Genomic DNA, 16,362 nt, shown 5'->3' with positions numbered 1-16,362 from the left:
ATATGCCAGCCACTGTTCTAGGCTCTGGGGTGGAGTAAAAAAACTGACCACATCCTTTGAAGCAGTTAGTTATTAAGTTACTGAAAAAGAAAAGAAAAAAAAGAATGAAAAAATCCACAGATGTGGTCCATCCACTCCCAGATTAGAAAACAAAGATCTACAGCCATAGTTTCTTCTATATTGTTTCCTACACATAAAATAATATTGTTCTCAGAGGTGCATTGATGAAGCAATCCAAGTAAAAAAGGATTGTTTTCAACTATGTGTTCAAAGAAACTCTTATGTTACACAGGTGGATAGTATTCATTCTGCTAGAACAATTTATAAGAGATATGATTTCAAAACACCTATAGAAAGTGTTCTGAGAATACACAGTTGGTTTTGTGAACATAGCTGCAAGATGGCAGGTTGAGAAACCCGGAGGGGGCTTTGTCCACGAGCCAATGGAGAAGAACTATGCAGGAGCTGGGTTGGGTGTTTCTGATCTCAAATTGCCTGGAAGTCCTGCACCACACTAGCTGCTCTGACTTCAGAAGGCTGCGTGTGATTATTTAGAAAGTGGCCTCAAAGTGCTGGTTACTGCATAGGATGTTCCAAGAATATGGATCCAACTTGAAAGGAGCTTAAGTATCTTTCCTTCTATTGGGAATGACACTTTTGAATAAAAATCCAACACAATCAACTCATTTATTTCTTGTTCATGTGAAGACACAAGAAAGAACAGGAACTAGCTAATCTCCTTAAGCGAGCATGGCACCAGTGACCTTACCTTAGGGCCGTGGTTCTCAATGTGGCTGCACATTAGAATCATCCAGGGCCTTGAAAACCGCTGTGTGGGTCCCCTCTAGAGATTCTAATATACATTGGTCTGGCGGACAGCGGGGCCTGGGAATTTTTAAAGCTCCTTGGGAGCTTCTGATGTGAAACCAAGGTTGAGAAGCACTGCTTTAGGATGAGCCATGGAATATGACACTAGGGATAGTCCCAAGAAGGAGTCAGGACTTGGGAACAAGTACTCTAAATAGAGAAGCCACCACCTGGCTTCAAGCTCAACTTGGCAGCCACCATCTGGTGCAGGACGGTGATGCTCTTGGGGGTCCTGACTGTTTGAAGAGAGATTTCCAGTCCTGCTTTCTACACCAGCATGAGGAATGAAAACTCTGGCTAGCCCTGGCCGGTTTTCTCAGTGATGAGAGCATCAGCCTGAAGACCGAAGGGTCTCAGGTTCGCTTCCAGGTCAAGGGCCCTGGGTTGCATGTTTGATCCCCCAGCCCTGGTTGGGGCATGTGAAGGAGGCAACCAATCGATGTGTCTCTCTCACATCAATGTCTTTTTCTTGTTCTCTCTCTCCGCCTCCTCCCTTCCTTTTACTCTCTCTGAAAATCAAAGGAAAAAATATCCTGAGGTGAGGATTAAAAACAAACAAAGAAACAACTCTGGGTAGGAACAGCCTTTCTACTACGCAGTCTCATCCTGGCCAAGGTGACACGTCATTGGCTGAACTTGACATAAATGCTGTCAGAAACAAAATCAATGTTGGGTCACCAAACCGAGGTCAATTAAAATTCTTTGGGCCAAAACAACATGGGCAAAATGGTCTCCATGCCGCCTATGAATCAGAGGCCTGGAGCCTGGGAGTCCATGTTCTTTCTTCTCCAGAGAGGTGTGTATTTATAGAAGAAACAAAACCTCAGGCGGGATGAGGGGGTTGGATAATAATATGTGTGACTACACTGATCTGTCTTAACAGTTTCTTGGCTGTCTGCTTTCAAGGGTAATAAATATCCACTAAAAGCCGTCTGCTGTATATGTGTTTGGTAAAATCCTACACTTCCCTGCATGATCACATTCAGATTGTACAGTAGGCACCACACACTTGACTATAGAGACTCTGTTGTATTCTGAATTCTTAAGTTATGCAGCTTAGCAGCTGTGATAATGTAATGGTTTATAAAATAATAGACTAGCAATACGTCAACCTGGAGTAACACATCAAATAGTGAATAAGGTGGGTGCGAGAGGTTTAATTTATACTGTGTTAAAAATACTGCTTCCAGAAATATCACACCACTTCAGTCTTTCCGGGACAAAAAAACCCCCTTTCACTTAAATATTCAAATAATTGTGGTAAAAGAGAATGCTTTCTTGCGCTTTCCTCCTCCCTCCCCTCCCCCAACAAAAATGTCAAATTTACATTAATCTGAAGAGACTGATCCTCTGAGTCTGGCCATTTGTTCACACACTCACTTTGTGCATCTATAAGATTTATGGTATGGTCTCAGAGTTCAGAATAAACAGGAGAGCATCTGTCTCCTCAGTCTGTGTTCACATGTTAGAGTGAACACATTTCCCACCAGCAATAATGGGGTTTATTGTAATTTAACATGAGAAGTGAGGCTGCTTCTGTTAATACCTTAATTCTGATCCTGGGCAACTCTGTCAAGGCCACACATAAATAGTTAGGGACAGTGTGGCTGCAAACCTTTCCACCCCACCTTGCTGCTCCCTGTGGCACTGAAATTGTCTTCATAACTTATACTGCTGAATCAAAGCCCTATTGTATCAACTTAGAATAGTTTCATTTATATAAACCTGTAACCTAATCTCTCCTGTTTTACCAAACATAGCACCTTATATTTCTGTTTTTCTTTTTTAAATTTTTTATTCTGCTCTGCCTGGCACAGCGATGAACTGATGGAGGTTTGTGAAAACATATGAACAAGAACTAAGCCTAACCTCCCAGCCTCAGAGAGGGTTTCTGTAATCACGACTTGACAAATATCTAGGTAGTATAGTTAAAAAGGCGCATTTCTCTTCTATCTTTTGAGAGAGAGAAAGAAAACATATCTAGCTGTTGTTCCACTTATTTATGCATTCATTGGTTGATTCTTGTATGTGCCCTGACCGAGGATTGAACTTGCAATCTTTGCAGGTCAGGACAACATTCTAACCAACTGAGCTACCCTGCCAGGGCTCATTTCTCTTCTTTCAACTCAATTTCTAGGCAGTTGGAAAACAGAAACAATTGTTTCATCCTGGACCCATAAGGGCACAGGACTGCCAGAGCCCTAGAAATCATCACTCTCCTAGCTGTTAGCATCTCTGCCTTTGGTAAGTCTTCCATATTCTCTTTCATGTGAAGTTCTGGTGGCAAATTGGCTGTAACCAATTTCTCAGGGCCAGGCTGAAATTTCAAAGCTTCCCAGAGAGCAAAGGAAATGGAACACAGACTCAATAGCAGGACCTGACTTAAGTCTTGCTTTGTCATTGACTGTGTGTCCTTGGACAGACGATTACATCTCTCCATACCTTGGATTACACCTCTTCATACCAACTCACGGAGGTAAAGCGAGGTAATGGGTAAGAAAGTGCGGTGTTGTAAAGGTGTTATAGAAATGTGCGGTCTTGGCATCACTAAATATCACAAGACAATTCCAATGATTGTCACCCTCTCGGCTGCTGACGTAGCTGAGAAAGCTGCCACTGCTTTGAATTCCGGGAGCCCCTGGAACACAGCTGGTCCTCAGCGCCTGCTCTTAAGGCAGATGCCATTTCTCACCTTCCCTGCCCTCCTTTTATGTAAATATATGACTCTGATCCTGAAAATTGTCATAAAATCAGCAGCAGTATAAAACAACCAATTGTAATTGACATGACTTCATGTATTCTAATTAGTCTCACTCTCCTTTGTGGTGGAGAGTGAGATGGGAGGCTCATAGGAGCTCAACGGCCCCTTCCCTGTGAGTGATGTCCCTGGCGTCCCAGGTCCGCTGCTACCCATCTACCTATGGACGGTAATAGCACATCTGATGCTCCAAGGATGGGCAAGCTTCTCTTAAGGGCCCAGAAGCTTTCAGATCAGACTCCTAAGGCCTGAGCAACACTGGCATGTGCCCAAGAGCAGAAAACAGGTCTTCATGTTTTGAATGTAAATATGCACTGACACATGCAACAACTGACAGGTTTTATATGTGACACTGTTCATATATTGTCAGATTTTCTAAAATTAGTGAATAGTGAGTAACAGAAATGGTAACTGCATACATCTTGATTTATTAAACAAACATCCAGCTGGAGAGTGTAACGGTTAAACAGAGGTTACCAGGTTAGTATGATTTCTTGTGCCTGAACATAGGATAACTCATTAATATCACCATGTGGTACAACTCCAGTGTGTGAAGTTCACATTTCTGAGCAGGTATTTGTGAACAGAACATATTAAATAATAGATTAATTACCATACTGGTAAAACCATTTTCAGAACCTAAAATCACATTCAGCATAAGCCTGAGAAATTTATGAATTTCACAGTAACTGTTGGTCCTACACTCTAAGCTCCTGGTATAACAGGGAGCACGCAGTAGGCACTGAACATATGTGAACTGATGACACATGTGACTTGAAGAAAGATGTTTCAAAGTAAAGATATACACATAGTCAGAGCGGGGAGTGAATTTTTTTTTTCATTATTACTCAAATGGCAGAAAAAATACAACTCATCAAAAGTTAAGGAATCAACCCTGCCTAGAAGTCCAGGGAGCTCTTCATATTTTAAAGCTCTAATTAAGTTTTTCTGAAATTTGCAAGTCACTAAGTAGTATATACAAACCAGAAAAAGTCATTAAATGCGGTTCCCTTTAAAAGATGTGGCAGGTTGCTATCTATCAAGAGTCGGACAGTGCTCGCCTTGTTGATCTCAGGTTACATCTTAACCTAAGACGTCTAAATAGACCACCACAGCTCACAGAGAGGCCTGCCATGATTCAAACAGCGGCTTTGAATTGTTGGTGGGGTTCTAAGACCCACCAACGACCCCCCCACCCTGTGTGGGTATAGACATTGTCCCCACACCAATGAGCCCACCGTTTGGAGGATAATCAGCTTTGCATTAGCTACAGTCACCCCCCATCATCAGTCACTCCAGAGAAGGACAATCATTCATATTGTTTTATAGGATCTTCTCTGCTAGGGGTTACTGTAAAGTGAGCATGCTTTCAGAAAATTAGCAGAGTAATATTGAGCTAAAATCCATAGTAGTAAAAACAAAAAACAAAAAACACAAAACACCAAAATGATAGCAAGGTATTTGAAACAATAACAACAGCAACAAAACACAGAAAGGGATTTTAGTCAACTGGGTGTACAATTTAAACCCTCAAGGCATCACAGCTCCTTAACGTCATCATCACCTCCTTTGAAGACACTGTCACCCAGGGAGGAAATTTGCAGCCTGCTGCACTAATGGATCTGTTTCATTAAACATAGCAGAAAACAGGTTTTACAGCCCCCGCTGCCCGGATGCTGTTCTCCACAAGCACACTGTCTCCCATATCCGTTACAGAGGCAGCCCCCACCCCAATCTTTCCCATTTTTCATCCATAAGGTCCCCCGCCACGTGCAAAGCTGACAAAAATTTGTTTCAAATTTCTCATCATTATCTGTTAAGGAAAAAAACTGCGTATGACTTAGTATTCTACAGTCCCAGGAATTCGAATTCTTCAGTAAACAGGACTAGCAGAGGGATGCTATGTACAATGAAATCGAACATCTCCCTTTCTTTGGAGTAATTGCTGGGTGAAAACAAGCAGCCCGCCACGTCGCTTACCCTCTCCACGCTGCGTCTTCTCAGGGATCCATAAGGAATTTTCAATAAAAGTCTTTGGGGTCTATTCGGAGCCACTGCAGCCTGAACCACCATGGTGCAGAGCTGTGTGTGAGTGTGAGTGTGTGTGTGTCTGTGCGCGTGCGCAAGCGTTCCCAGCGAAGGGAGAGACAGAGGCTTCCTCTAAACAAAGTTACGGTCTCCTGGAGGTTTCCCAACTATCAAATGACGGAGAGAGTTTTTCTTCCGACCATATGAGTCAAGAGGTGGTTTGTCGGGAGGTGGGGGGATGGGGAAGAAGAAAAATAGCCCAAGTTCTGCAAGTTGAGTGTGCTCTCAGCAGCGTAGCTTTGGCTCCCTGCTGTCGGCCCCTGCGTGTCAGCCTCTCCGTGAGGTTGCGTGTCCCAGAAGCGGGCCGGCAACGCTTCTGGGGGGAGTGATCCAGAAATGTCAACTTTGTTTCTCGTGGCTACAGATGGTAACCAGGTCAGTCGTCTAATCAAAGCTCCATCAGACGTATTAGTCATTCCGTCACGTGAGGCCGGAGCCCCTGGGCTGTACAGTAGGTCACGTGCTCACCTTAAGAAGACTATTTGGAACATCACCATCTGGTGCGGAGATTCCGGGGAAATTCTGCATTCTGATTTCTCTCTTCCCAGCACAGGAAAAAGTATCTGAGGACTGGTGACATAGTACATTAGGGATTTGGGGGGAGGGGGTCGTCCCTGTTCACAGGCATAAATTATAGTATGACCCTGAGCAACAGACATGCATATCTGTTTTTTTTTTCCTCCTGCTTTCCAACACATAGAAAATAAAGGTAGGCATACAATGAATTATATATGTGAATGCAGCCCACAAAGAGAAAGAGTGAGAGACGGGAGGGAAAAATGTTTGTTCACGTGGTTCAGATGAATCAACTCAAATCTACTTGCATTTGGCACCTCCTCTTTAAATGTCTGTTATAGAACATTTATTTTTATGTGTGCCAGTAAACATGAAGAAGTTGTGTTTTACTTTATGAGGCTCTGAACAGAGCGGTCCAAGCTCATTTTCATCCATCACGTTTGCCTATTATTTTCTAATCTTATTGTACAATTCTGTATCAGACAGTCTTCTCAGGTTGTCTGAGGGTACACATGCTCTAAAATTTTAACTTCTCTGTAATACTGTATAAGGGATATGCTGTGTACTTGCCCCTCCCCCATCATTGCTCCTCCCTAAAACTGCCTATTTCTGTAGCAGAGAAAATGACTACAAAGAAAAGCAAGTTAGGGGCTTCCGCGGTTGGAAGTGTTTTAGTCTCCTTTTAAACGTATTTCCAAATCCACTGCTCTTCTCCGTTCTGGGTTTTATGAAAGAGATGCCATTTCCTTTGTAATCATCCCATGCTTTTGGGTGTTAACCTGGTATCACTCATATGCGTTGGGAACCAGTTTATATTTACTCTCTACAGAGCAATTTATTGAAAATGATGGAAAAGAATGTTCTGTTTATTCAAAGAAACTAATAGGAAGTGGGGGTGGGGTGTGAAGGGAAGGAGTGGAATTTTATACCACTATAAAATGAATCAGAAAAAAGACTCTTCGAAGGGAGGGAGGGATGGAGGAGGGGGTGGGCAGGCTGGAAATGTGGGTCTGGTCACCCAGAGCAGACACACATTAAGAGGCAGTTAAAGAAAGCATCAAGTTGATGTGGGAAATTCCAAATATATAACAATCGGGCTTTGTTGGTAATTGGTTCCATATGTGCAGCCAGAGAGTTAGTGAGAGGGTGAGAGCAGGAGAGACGGGAAAGACGGAAAGCTCTACAACAGGCCTTGCAGGCGTCTTTGGCGAGGTGGTTTAGGCTTCCATACCTTTCCTCCCATTCCTCACTTCCTCCCTGCACTGCCTGGTTTCAATAAATCTGGAATGATACCCAATTATTTGGCCAAATCAATAGAATCTCTTTCCTTTATAAAACCCCACTTCACTATCTAATGGTGTTGAACAAAGGACAGGCACATTTTCAAAGCACTTATTTGTCCGGAGTCTTGGGAATTTCTTCCTCCAGCGCAGTCTGAGAGGGGGCACTGGATCAGATCAACTGCGAAGTCCCCGTCTCCTTCCTGACCCAGGCCAGGGCAAAGCCCCTGGGAGCTGACTTTATTTATATTTGACTAAATGCAACTTCCTGTTTCCCAGGGGTATTAATGAACATTTCACTGAAGAGCTTAAGGCCTCATGGCATAGTTCAGATCATAAGGGACACCTTAATGAACTAAGTGCAAATAAAACTAAAACATGTGCAACTGATTAAGGTTAAAATACATATAGAAGAGAATGTTAATGGAAACAGAAATAACCCTGGGCCAGACTCCCACACATTTGAGCCCCACACATTCCCCCTCCCCCCTAGGGGACGGGGAGCAGGATCATTTCTCATATCAGCACCTCCTTCCAGCTAATGGGGAGGAGAAGGTGGCCCAAAGCCCTCCCTAGTCCTCATAGAGAAATAGGAAGGCTCTCAAAGGTCAGCTTGTCCAAAACCACCTTTCTAATTATGGGCGTTTGAGATTTGTACATTTAAAATTAATTCGTGAGTCTAAAGTATTTATTTCCAGAAGGCCACTAACACAAACATGTTTCCCTGGAGGGGATATGCACTCACACCTTAGGGGATGTGACCACTTCAGGAGAGCTGAGGGGACTGATGAGTACCCAGTAGCCGCCATGCTGGAAGTAGACAACATGTTGGAAGGTTACCAAAGGTTGTCTCAATGGCAGAACTGAGTTTCATTATTCATATTGTACAGGTGGTGAAGCTGGAGCTCAGAGAGGTTTCAGAAGTTGACTAAGGTGGCACAGCTGGAACTGTCAGAGCCAAGCTGAAAACCGAAGTCAGTTATACTGTCCCCCCACCCCCTGGCCCGGTCCCCCCGTCACAGAGGACTTGATCAGAGGACAGCAGGCTGGAAATCCAAAAAGGAGCTACATCCGTGGGCTCTCAGAAAAATGAAAAACATCTTTCGATACAGGAAATGGTGTTAGATGTAGCAGCTCTGGGGTCTCTGGAACCACAGCTTCAATGTCTGCTGGAGCTAAGCACAGGTGATGGAAGAGAAAGAAGCCCACAGGAGCTGGGGAGGCAGCCGGAAGCCAGCATAAGCCTTGGTCTGAGGGACACAGGGAGGAGATGGTCACCTGGCCGAGGCTGGGGACCCCACCACTGCTGGAGTCATATGCCAGTGCTGGGTGGGGGTGGGGGAGGACTGCCCTGCTTCTCCCTTCTTACCCCCTCCAATCCCCCACCAGTGTCTTTTATGCACTGAAGGCAGGAAACTAGCCACCCAGGCAAGGGAGAGAAAAGGGAACAGATCTGAGGGTGAAGAGCCAAGGACCAGCACTGGGGGACCAGGGATTCGTTGGAACAAAGAAATGGAAGATGGTGAATTAGGAAAAACTAAAGAGAGCAGAGTATGACTTAGAGAGAGCATGTGGTGGACAAGGGGGTTCCCTGTGCACCCAGGGGACAGCACAAGGACCATGGGACTGATAGGGAAGATGGGACCAGGATAGGGTGTCTCTGAACCCTGGGGAGATAGGGTGGAGAAGACACACATCTGTCCTAGGGTCCTTGAAGCTGCTGCTTTTGATGCCTCCTGGAACAGAGCACTCAAGGCCAGTGAAGTTTGGGGTTGCTTGTTTTGAACATTTCCTTCTAGTCTCAATTAAAATGTTTACACTCAAGCTCTGGAACAAAAATGCATAGGAAACGAATGAACCACATTTCAGATAAATCAATGTCTTGATACACTGAAGCAAGATGTATCAAATCAAATGGGTGTTCTTGATCAGGAATAGCACTGGGGTGGAAAAAGGAGTTGGAGATGAAGGCCTGTCAGAGAGAAGGCAGTTTACAACCGGGTCCTGGGAGAGGCAGCAGCAGGAGGGGGCCACCTTCATCGGGCAGAGTGGGTGGGCACAGGGGCAATAGCTGACTCACAAATCAGGCCCTGGCCAACCTGGTGCCAGCTAACAAGCCGTGGGCAGGGCGGGTCCCCCTGACAGAATCCTGGGTCATGGTGCAGATATGAGGATTGGTCTTTGCAACCTCTGGGCTCTGCTCAGTGACACGCTGGACTCGGGGACTATTCCAGCTATTGGCCTAGTGCCTGAAGTGGCTGTTTGTGCAGCCGACCCTTGGCAATCTGGAGCCCCACACGTGTGCATATCTTACCTCAGTATAACTCACCAGCACTTAGCATGCTCATTGGTAATGCTTTATTTTGTTCATTAGGATAGAAATGTCGGCTTGGTGGGATATTGGGAGTGACTTCCATCCCACTGTTTTGGGTCAGATGTGGCGGCTGAGAGAGTTGGTCTTGGTTCCTCTTAGGTACTGAGTGTGTTGTGTGAAGAGCAAGCCAAGCCCCCCTGGAAGGGGCTGGGTGTGGGGCCCAGGCGAAGAGAGGAGTCTTGAAGGGAAGCCTGGCTATGCCAGGGAATTGCACTGAGAAACCCCCAGCAATGGGAAAGGCAGGAAGGGCCTTCAAAGCCCCATGAAGCACACCACAGGGACAAGAGTTGGGTTTAAACACCTGTCAGTACCAGAGGGAGAGAGACTTTCCTGTCCTGGCCTCTCCCGCCCACCTCAACCCTGGACATGCTAGAGGCTGCCCGGGCAGGAGGGGCCCACACCCCTCCTTTCCCACTGCAGACATCACCCACAGAGCTGGGGGAGGGGAGAATCTGTAGCCTTGAACGAAGTTTGCCCTTGTCAATTATTGCCAGGTAAAACAGGTAGGAGGATAAATAGGATGAGATCGACCCAAACACATACACACAAAGGAAGCATAGCCCTAACCAATTTGGGTAATTCCTAGAGTAGGAAGGAGGGAAGCTTAGAAGGGGAGGCCTGTGTTTCTTCAACATCCCACACCATGTCCCTTAGCTCCTAGCTCAGCTCACCTGGTAATTCATGTCACATCTCATTAGAGGAAGCTGTGACTGAGGTTATGCAAACTGAAACACTGCCTACATCCATAATTTTCTATGTGAAAAGTGGCCAGAATTTAGGCCAAACATGAAACCTAATATCCCTAAGAGCAGGACGAAGACATCAAGCAACACAGTCATCACCAGACCTCATAGCTGGGGCCTGGGAGATTATCTGCACTTCACCAGAGCAGGAGAGTTTGCCTTTCTCTCGGTTTTAACTACGGTTTGCATCAACACAGTGCACTGTTAGCATTACCATCTTTGCACATACTGTTCCTGCTCCTATGGCATTTGGAAGAAACAGTGGGTAGAACTATAGCTCACCTAGGTGGGCAGATAAATTTTTCCTTCCCTGCCTTTCCTCCCTCCCTTCTCCCTTCCTCCTTTCCTTCCTTCTTTCCTTCCTTCCTTCCTTCCTTCCTTCCTTCCTTCCTTCCTTCCTTCCTTCCTTCCTTCCTTCCTTGTTTCCTTCCTCCCTTTCTTGTTTCCGCCCTCCTTTCCTTCTTTCCCTTTCCCTTGTCTACTTTGACTACATTCTGGGTTTCATTTAATAGGTCTTCATGAACAGACAGGCAAAAAGTAAATAAAAGAAGTTTAAACTGAATTGTTTTTGTTTTTTTTACTTCTGAATATCGTGGCTGGTAAAGTTTTGGTGAACTAGGTAAGTGCCTCTACTATTTGCTCCTGAGATTATGTTGTCTGTGCTCTTCCGGTATCTGATATCGAGCTCTATGATATTGGCCTTGCCCTTCTCTAAAACGATTTTATTTCATTTTATTGCTTATGCCACATCATTCATTCACCAATTATTTTTATGTGTCTAATAAAATAATGGCAACCCCCTTATATGGCACATTCAATTGCAGTCAATAATTTAAAGGTTTTAAAATATGTTAGTTCATTTCATTCTCACAACACTTTATCAAATAGCTGCTCGTATTTACCCTAAGTGAAGTTGACAACATTGAGGCATAGAGAAGGGAAGTGACCTGCCCAGGTGATGCTGTAGGTGGCTTCAGACTCCATTAACCACTGTGCTCTCCTGTATGGCTGCTGTGTATCAGGTGCCAGGCCACCAGTTCAGGATATAAGGGAATGTTTGCTTATGGGAAGAGTTTTCTTTTGTTGTTTGAACTCCGCTCCTCACTATGGCTATGTTTGTAGTGAAGTGAAAAAAGCTTTTACCTGAGCTTGTACTTGAACACCTACCCAACAGGATAGAATGAAATGGTGTTTATAAAAGTCCTTTGTGAATGGCATACACACACACCCCTCATTTTTTCCATTCTCAATTCTGCATACTATTTGCCTGTCGCCTCCATCACCACAACAGCCTCCTGGACCTCACCATGTTGTTTTGTAACGTCTGTGTTTTATCCATCTGAATTCCTTGGAGGTCATCCAGCTTAGTCACATATTTTGGGTGGTAAGCAGGCTTCTTCTTGGACCCTTTCTGTTTAGTATGTTTTATTTTAGTAAGTAGGAGAAGAGAATCAGCCTGGCATAAGACCTTCTATCTCCATCAATGCAAAAACACACATCCCATCCCAAAGGAAGTCAGACCTTCATTCTTCCAGGGTAGGAAGAAAACACAGCATTTGCTGGATGAAAACCTCACATGCTAATTGGGCATCCCAGAATCTCACTCAATCTTGATGGCAATAATCAAGCTGTGGAGAAAGTCAAGTGGAAAATATGAACGGCCTGTAAGAATTAGTATTCTGTCTTAGCATCCCTTGCTTCATGGACATTAAATACCAGGCTTATCAACATGCTGTCAAAATCATACAACTATTCACCTCCATAGGAAGGTCTTCACATCTGGCCTTGGTATGCTTTGCCCCATCAGAACACCACTTGCCCTTCCCAGCAGGGGGCTCAGTCAGGCAATCAGTGGCTGCAGCCTGGGATAAAGGCTATTCTGCATGGTGGTAATGGCTTACTGCATGTGCTATTAGGAGTGATGTCATGTTCAGGTCCTGACAAATCAATAAAATTGCCAGAGTGCCTGTGTGATTAAGTAGGTAATAAGCTGACCCGTGCAGGGCTGGCTGTGTGGATTGGCTTTCAAGGCCATTTTGCAAAACCCTTTTTCATGTGCTATCAGTTGTGGATGGATTTTTATAACCAGCATTGATTTGCCATGTTTATAAAGTTTGCACAGGGTAAACTGTTAATTGCACCTAGAATGGCAAAATAAATAATGTCTTTATCTATTGTATTGACTACCCAGGATTAGTGGAATATATATAGTACACCTTCAAATAGTCAATGAATGTCGACTTTTTATTTTTACTAGGCTTAGCCTCCAAATTTCAGGTGTCTTAGATAAGCATTGGGTGGCTAACAATCAACTTTTAAATCTTCTAATAACCGTGCTTCCCTTTTTCAGAAGTTTAACATGTCATTTCCTTCAACAGGAGAATGGTTCATCTTGGTTTATTTAAGTAATCTCTGTGGTGTTTCAAAGGAGGATGGCTTTCTTTGGGCTATCGGATAGCTTTCTCTCCTTTGCCAGGAACACATCCCTCCGAAGGGCAACTGCCCATTTGTCCTGGGGTCTCTGGGGTAAGCCATGTAGTCTGTATTTTCCCAAGGTGAAGAAGGAAAGCACTTGATCTGCTAGAAAGATGGGTGGTTGGAGATCTTACATCATGGGATTATGGTTTATCTTGAGTATGCACTAGAGCAGTGGTCGGCAAACTCATTAGTCAACAGAGCCAAATATCAACAGTACAACGATTGAAATTTCTTTTGAGAAACAAATTTTTTAAACTTAAACTATATAAGTAGGTACATTGTTATTAACTTAATTAGGGTACTCCTAAGGCTTAGGAAGAGCCACACTCAAGGGGCCAAAGAGCCACATGTGGCTCATGAGCTGCAGTTTGCTGACCATGGCAGAGGATTCCCAACATCTCAGAAGTCAAAATGCCTAGGGTTTCTCAGTAGGAGATTGTGATCAGAATGGGCAAAATCTTAGCTATTTCTTCTGTAGTGGACAGATCTTTAGATATAAATGAGGATGGATAGGGGATTCTAATAGTTACTGCTTGTTTAGAGGTATTCCATTCTATTTGAATTTTAAACCCCTATAGTATGAACACAGATAATAGACTGTTGTAAAAATTAAATGAAATAGTAGAATCACATGTGAGAAAAAAGGCAGTAAAAAATGACAATGAGACCAGGTTCCGACTTGTACAGCATATAAAAATATATTTTAGACCTTATTCTGTGAGCAAGAGGGAGTCATTAAAAGTTACTTTTGGGGGAAGAAGTAATACCTTCTAGCCTAAATTTGTTGAACTTGAATGATAGAGGATGAATAATACCATGGAGAAACAAAGTGTATTAGAGGCCAGGAGAGCAATTACAAGTTTGTTGCAAATGTCCAAATAAGCAATGATTAAGTCCAGCAGTAGGATAGTGGTGAGAGGTTGAATACAAGATACTGGGGAATCATAAATGATGGAGGGAGGTATACAGTGTTCCTCTATATTAAGGGACTAGAGCAGCGGTTCTCAACCTGTGGGTCGCGACCCCTTTCACACGGGTCGCCTAAGACCATCAGAAAACACATATATAATTACATATTGTTTTTATGATTAATCACTATGCTTTAATTATGTTCAGTTTGTAACAATGAAATTGGGGGTCGCCACAACACGAGGAACTGTATTAAAGGGTCGCGGCATTAGGAAGGTTGAGAACCACTGGACTAGAGGAAGGATGGTCTTGTTAGTTACGCAGAAGGAGGAGAATGTTTGGGGAGATGAAAATGAGTAGCTTCAGACATACAGAGCTTCTGGTGCCTAAACATTTTGACCTGGAACTTAAGAGTCAAGCATAGAAATGCAGCTCTAGGTTTCAACAGCAGATAAGTAACCACTCAACAAGTTAAGTGTGAGGGCAGATATTCAAGAACAAAAAGTTCACCTTTCACTCACCCTTTCTCAGAAGTTTACTGGAAGATAGTCTCTAGCAAAAGAAAGTTGGCCTACAGAGAGAAGAACATAAGTTCCAAGAAAATAAGAACTAATCACAGGAGAGGTGAAAAGAGGAGCCTAAAAATATAGTCATACAAGAGACTTAGAAGCTAGCCCAGTTGTTGCAGGAGGACGAAGGACTCCAGGAAGAATATCTCAAAAATAAGAAAATAAAAGAGAATATGTTGATTATTTGATGAGTTTCTCAAATTGAGAGGAGATAAGTCGTTCTATTGAAGAATTTAGAGAAAAATGATTGAGGGGTAAATATTAAGAAAACAATGAAACAAGGTAATTATTAACTCCTGGAAAAACATAAAGTCATAAAATTCAGGTATATAATCATAATATACAATATTTCTCAGCTATAAGAAATATTTGGTAGAATGAAAAACTGAATTTTTATTTAAACTGTGATATAGATATATTTGAAAGAAAGAAGAGATATGTGTGTGCTTGTGGAATGTGGAGTAAGTTAAAGCCTCATCCTTTAGGGAGGCAGCATAAAATGCCAAAAATTGAGCAATTAAGAAATCACAATATAATTATATTATTGAGAAACATAGAGTTAACTACTAGAAGCAACAGCTGAAAGGGATATCTGTGGTGGTCCTGGGGAGAGGGACTCAGAGACTGAGAGAAAGGGTCTGGGGCTGTGTTTTTTATAAGCCCTGTAATACTCTTGAACTTTAGAATGTTATTAACATTGTCATGCATGTGTATTATTTTGATAAAAACAAGAATTAAATTACAAACAGAAGGAGCAATGTTATAGAGTTTAAGCCAGATAACAACTGAGAGCAGTGGGTAGTAACCGGAAGGTCACGGAAGGCCTTGAGAAAGTGTGCATGGAATGCTGGAAGGGAGAGCTGGAGCTCCCCAGCCTCTTTCTGAATGAACAAACTTGACTCTAGATAGCTGGTTATTTAATGCAACAAACAGTGTTTCAGGAGACCTGCTTAATTCCCTCTGCTCTTTTTTCCTTCAGTGTATGTTACAGGGTTCTTAGTCCATGGACCTGCTGGTGACATGAAGCCTCCAAGCTGTATTTTGGACAGAAGACCCTTGAATCCTTTGAAACAAGGTGAAGATAGATAGACAAAAGGAACAAGACAACTACACCAGCCACAGCATTGCTAGCAATTCTGGAGCTAGTTATGAAGAGTCATTCATACACTTTGAGCTCACCTTTTGTGCTCTTTACTGTACTGTGGTGTTGTGTGTGTGTGTGTGTGTGTGTGTGTGTGTCTGCTCATTCACACCCATGTGTGTTATTTTTGTTCATGAACCCAGCAGCATTGCAGCAACTACAGGAGCCCCAGAGTGGTGACAACTAATTATGAAACACCAGGTCTGATGTGTCCCTTTTATCTCATCTTGCAGAAGCCTTGCAATCCCACAAACCCCCCCAGTGGCCTTTTGTAATCCTGGAAAGGAAGTGTCAATATGGAAACAGCTGTTCTTGAGATAGTGGGATGACATCCTAATGAGCAGCTCTGAGCTTTAGAGGAAAGCCAAGGCTAATGGCCCTCTGATGGAAATTCTCTTTCTAGACAATTAGACGCATGTGAGAAAGCCTGTCGTCCCGAGCAAGGATGAGAAGAGATACTGTCCCGTGGATGTCAGTTGCCCTCATTCTTATGTGGGTTTTTAATCCTTCCAAGCCCTGTGGGATGTCAGACAGTCTCCCTGGCTCTCTCCTGGGAAATGGCTTTGGAAATGCAGCCAAAAGTCACCTTGCTCAGAGTCCTCACCTCAGAAGCTGAGCTGCAGAGCAGAAGCCAAGCAC

At 43.6% G+C, this 16,362-nt stretch overlaps 1 protein-coding gene across 3 annotated transcripts in view; it reads right to left on the bottom strand.

Annotated features, from left to right (window-relative positions):
* The window catches only part of FRMD4A (FERM domain containing 4A), a 335,840-nt gene that overhangs the window by 314,746 nt on the left and 4,732 nt on the right, over positions 1-16,362 (bottom strand). Inside the window, exon 1 of one of the 3 annotated variants that reach the window (XM_059660132.1) lies at positions 5,606-5,828. The exons of 1 other annotated variant lie outside the window; for it this stretch is intronic. In XM_059660132.1, coding sequence (XP_059516115.1) covers positions 5,606-5,698 — 93 coding nt within the window. In that variant the 5' untranslated portion in view covers positions 5,699-5,828. Of the gene's footprint in view, positions 1-5,605; positions 5,829-16,362 lie in introns of those variants that run through there. One more of the 3 variants, XM_059660112.1, reaches the window with a different exon arrangement.

The sequence above is a fragment of the Myotis daubentonii genome, chromosome 1 (assembly GCF_963259705.1).
Source record: "Myotis daubentonii chromosome 1, mMyoDau2.1, whole genome shotgun sequence".
NCBI classification, from domain to species: Eukaryota; Metazoa; Chordata; class Mammalia; order Chiroptera; family Vespertilionidae; genus Myotis; species Myotis daubentonii.
This window is presented reverse-complemented; position numbering and strand designations above follow the sequence as displayed.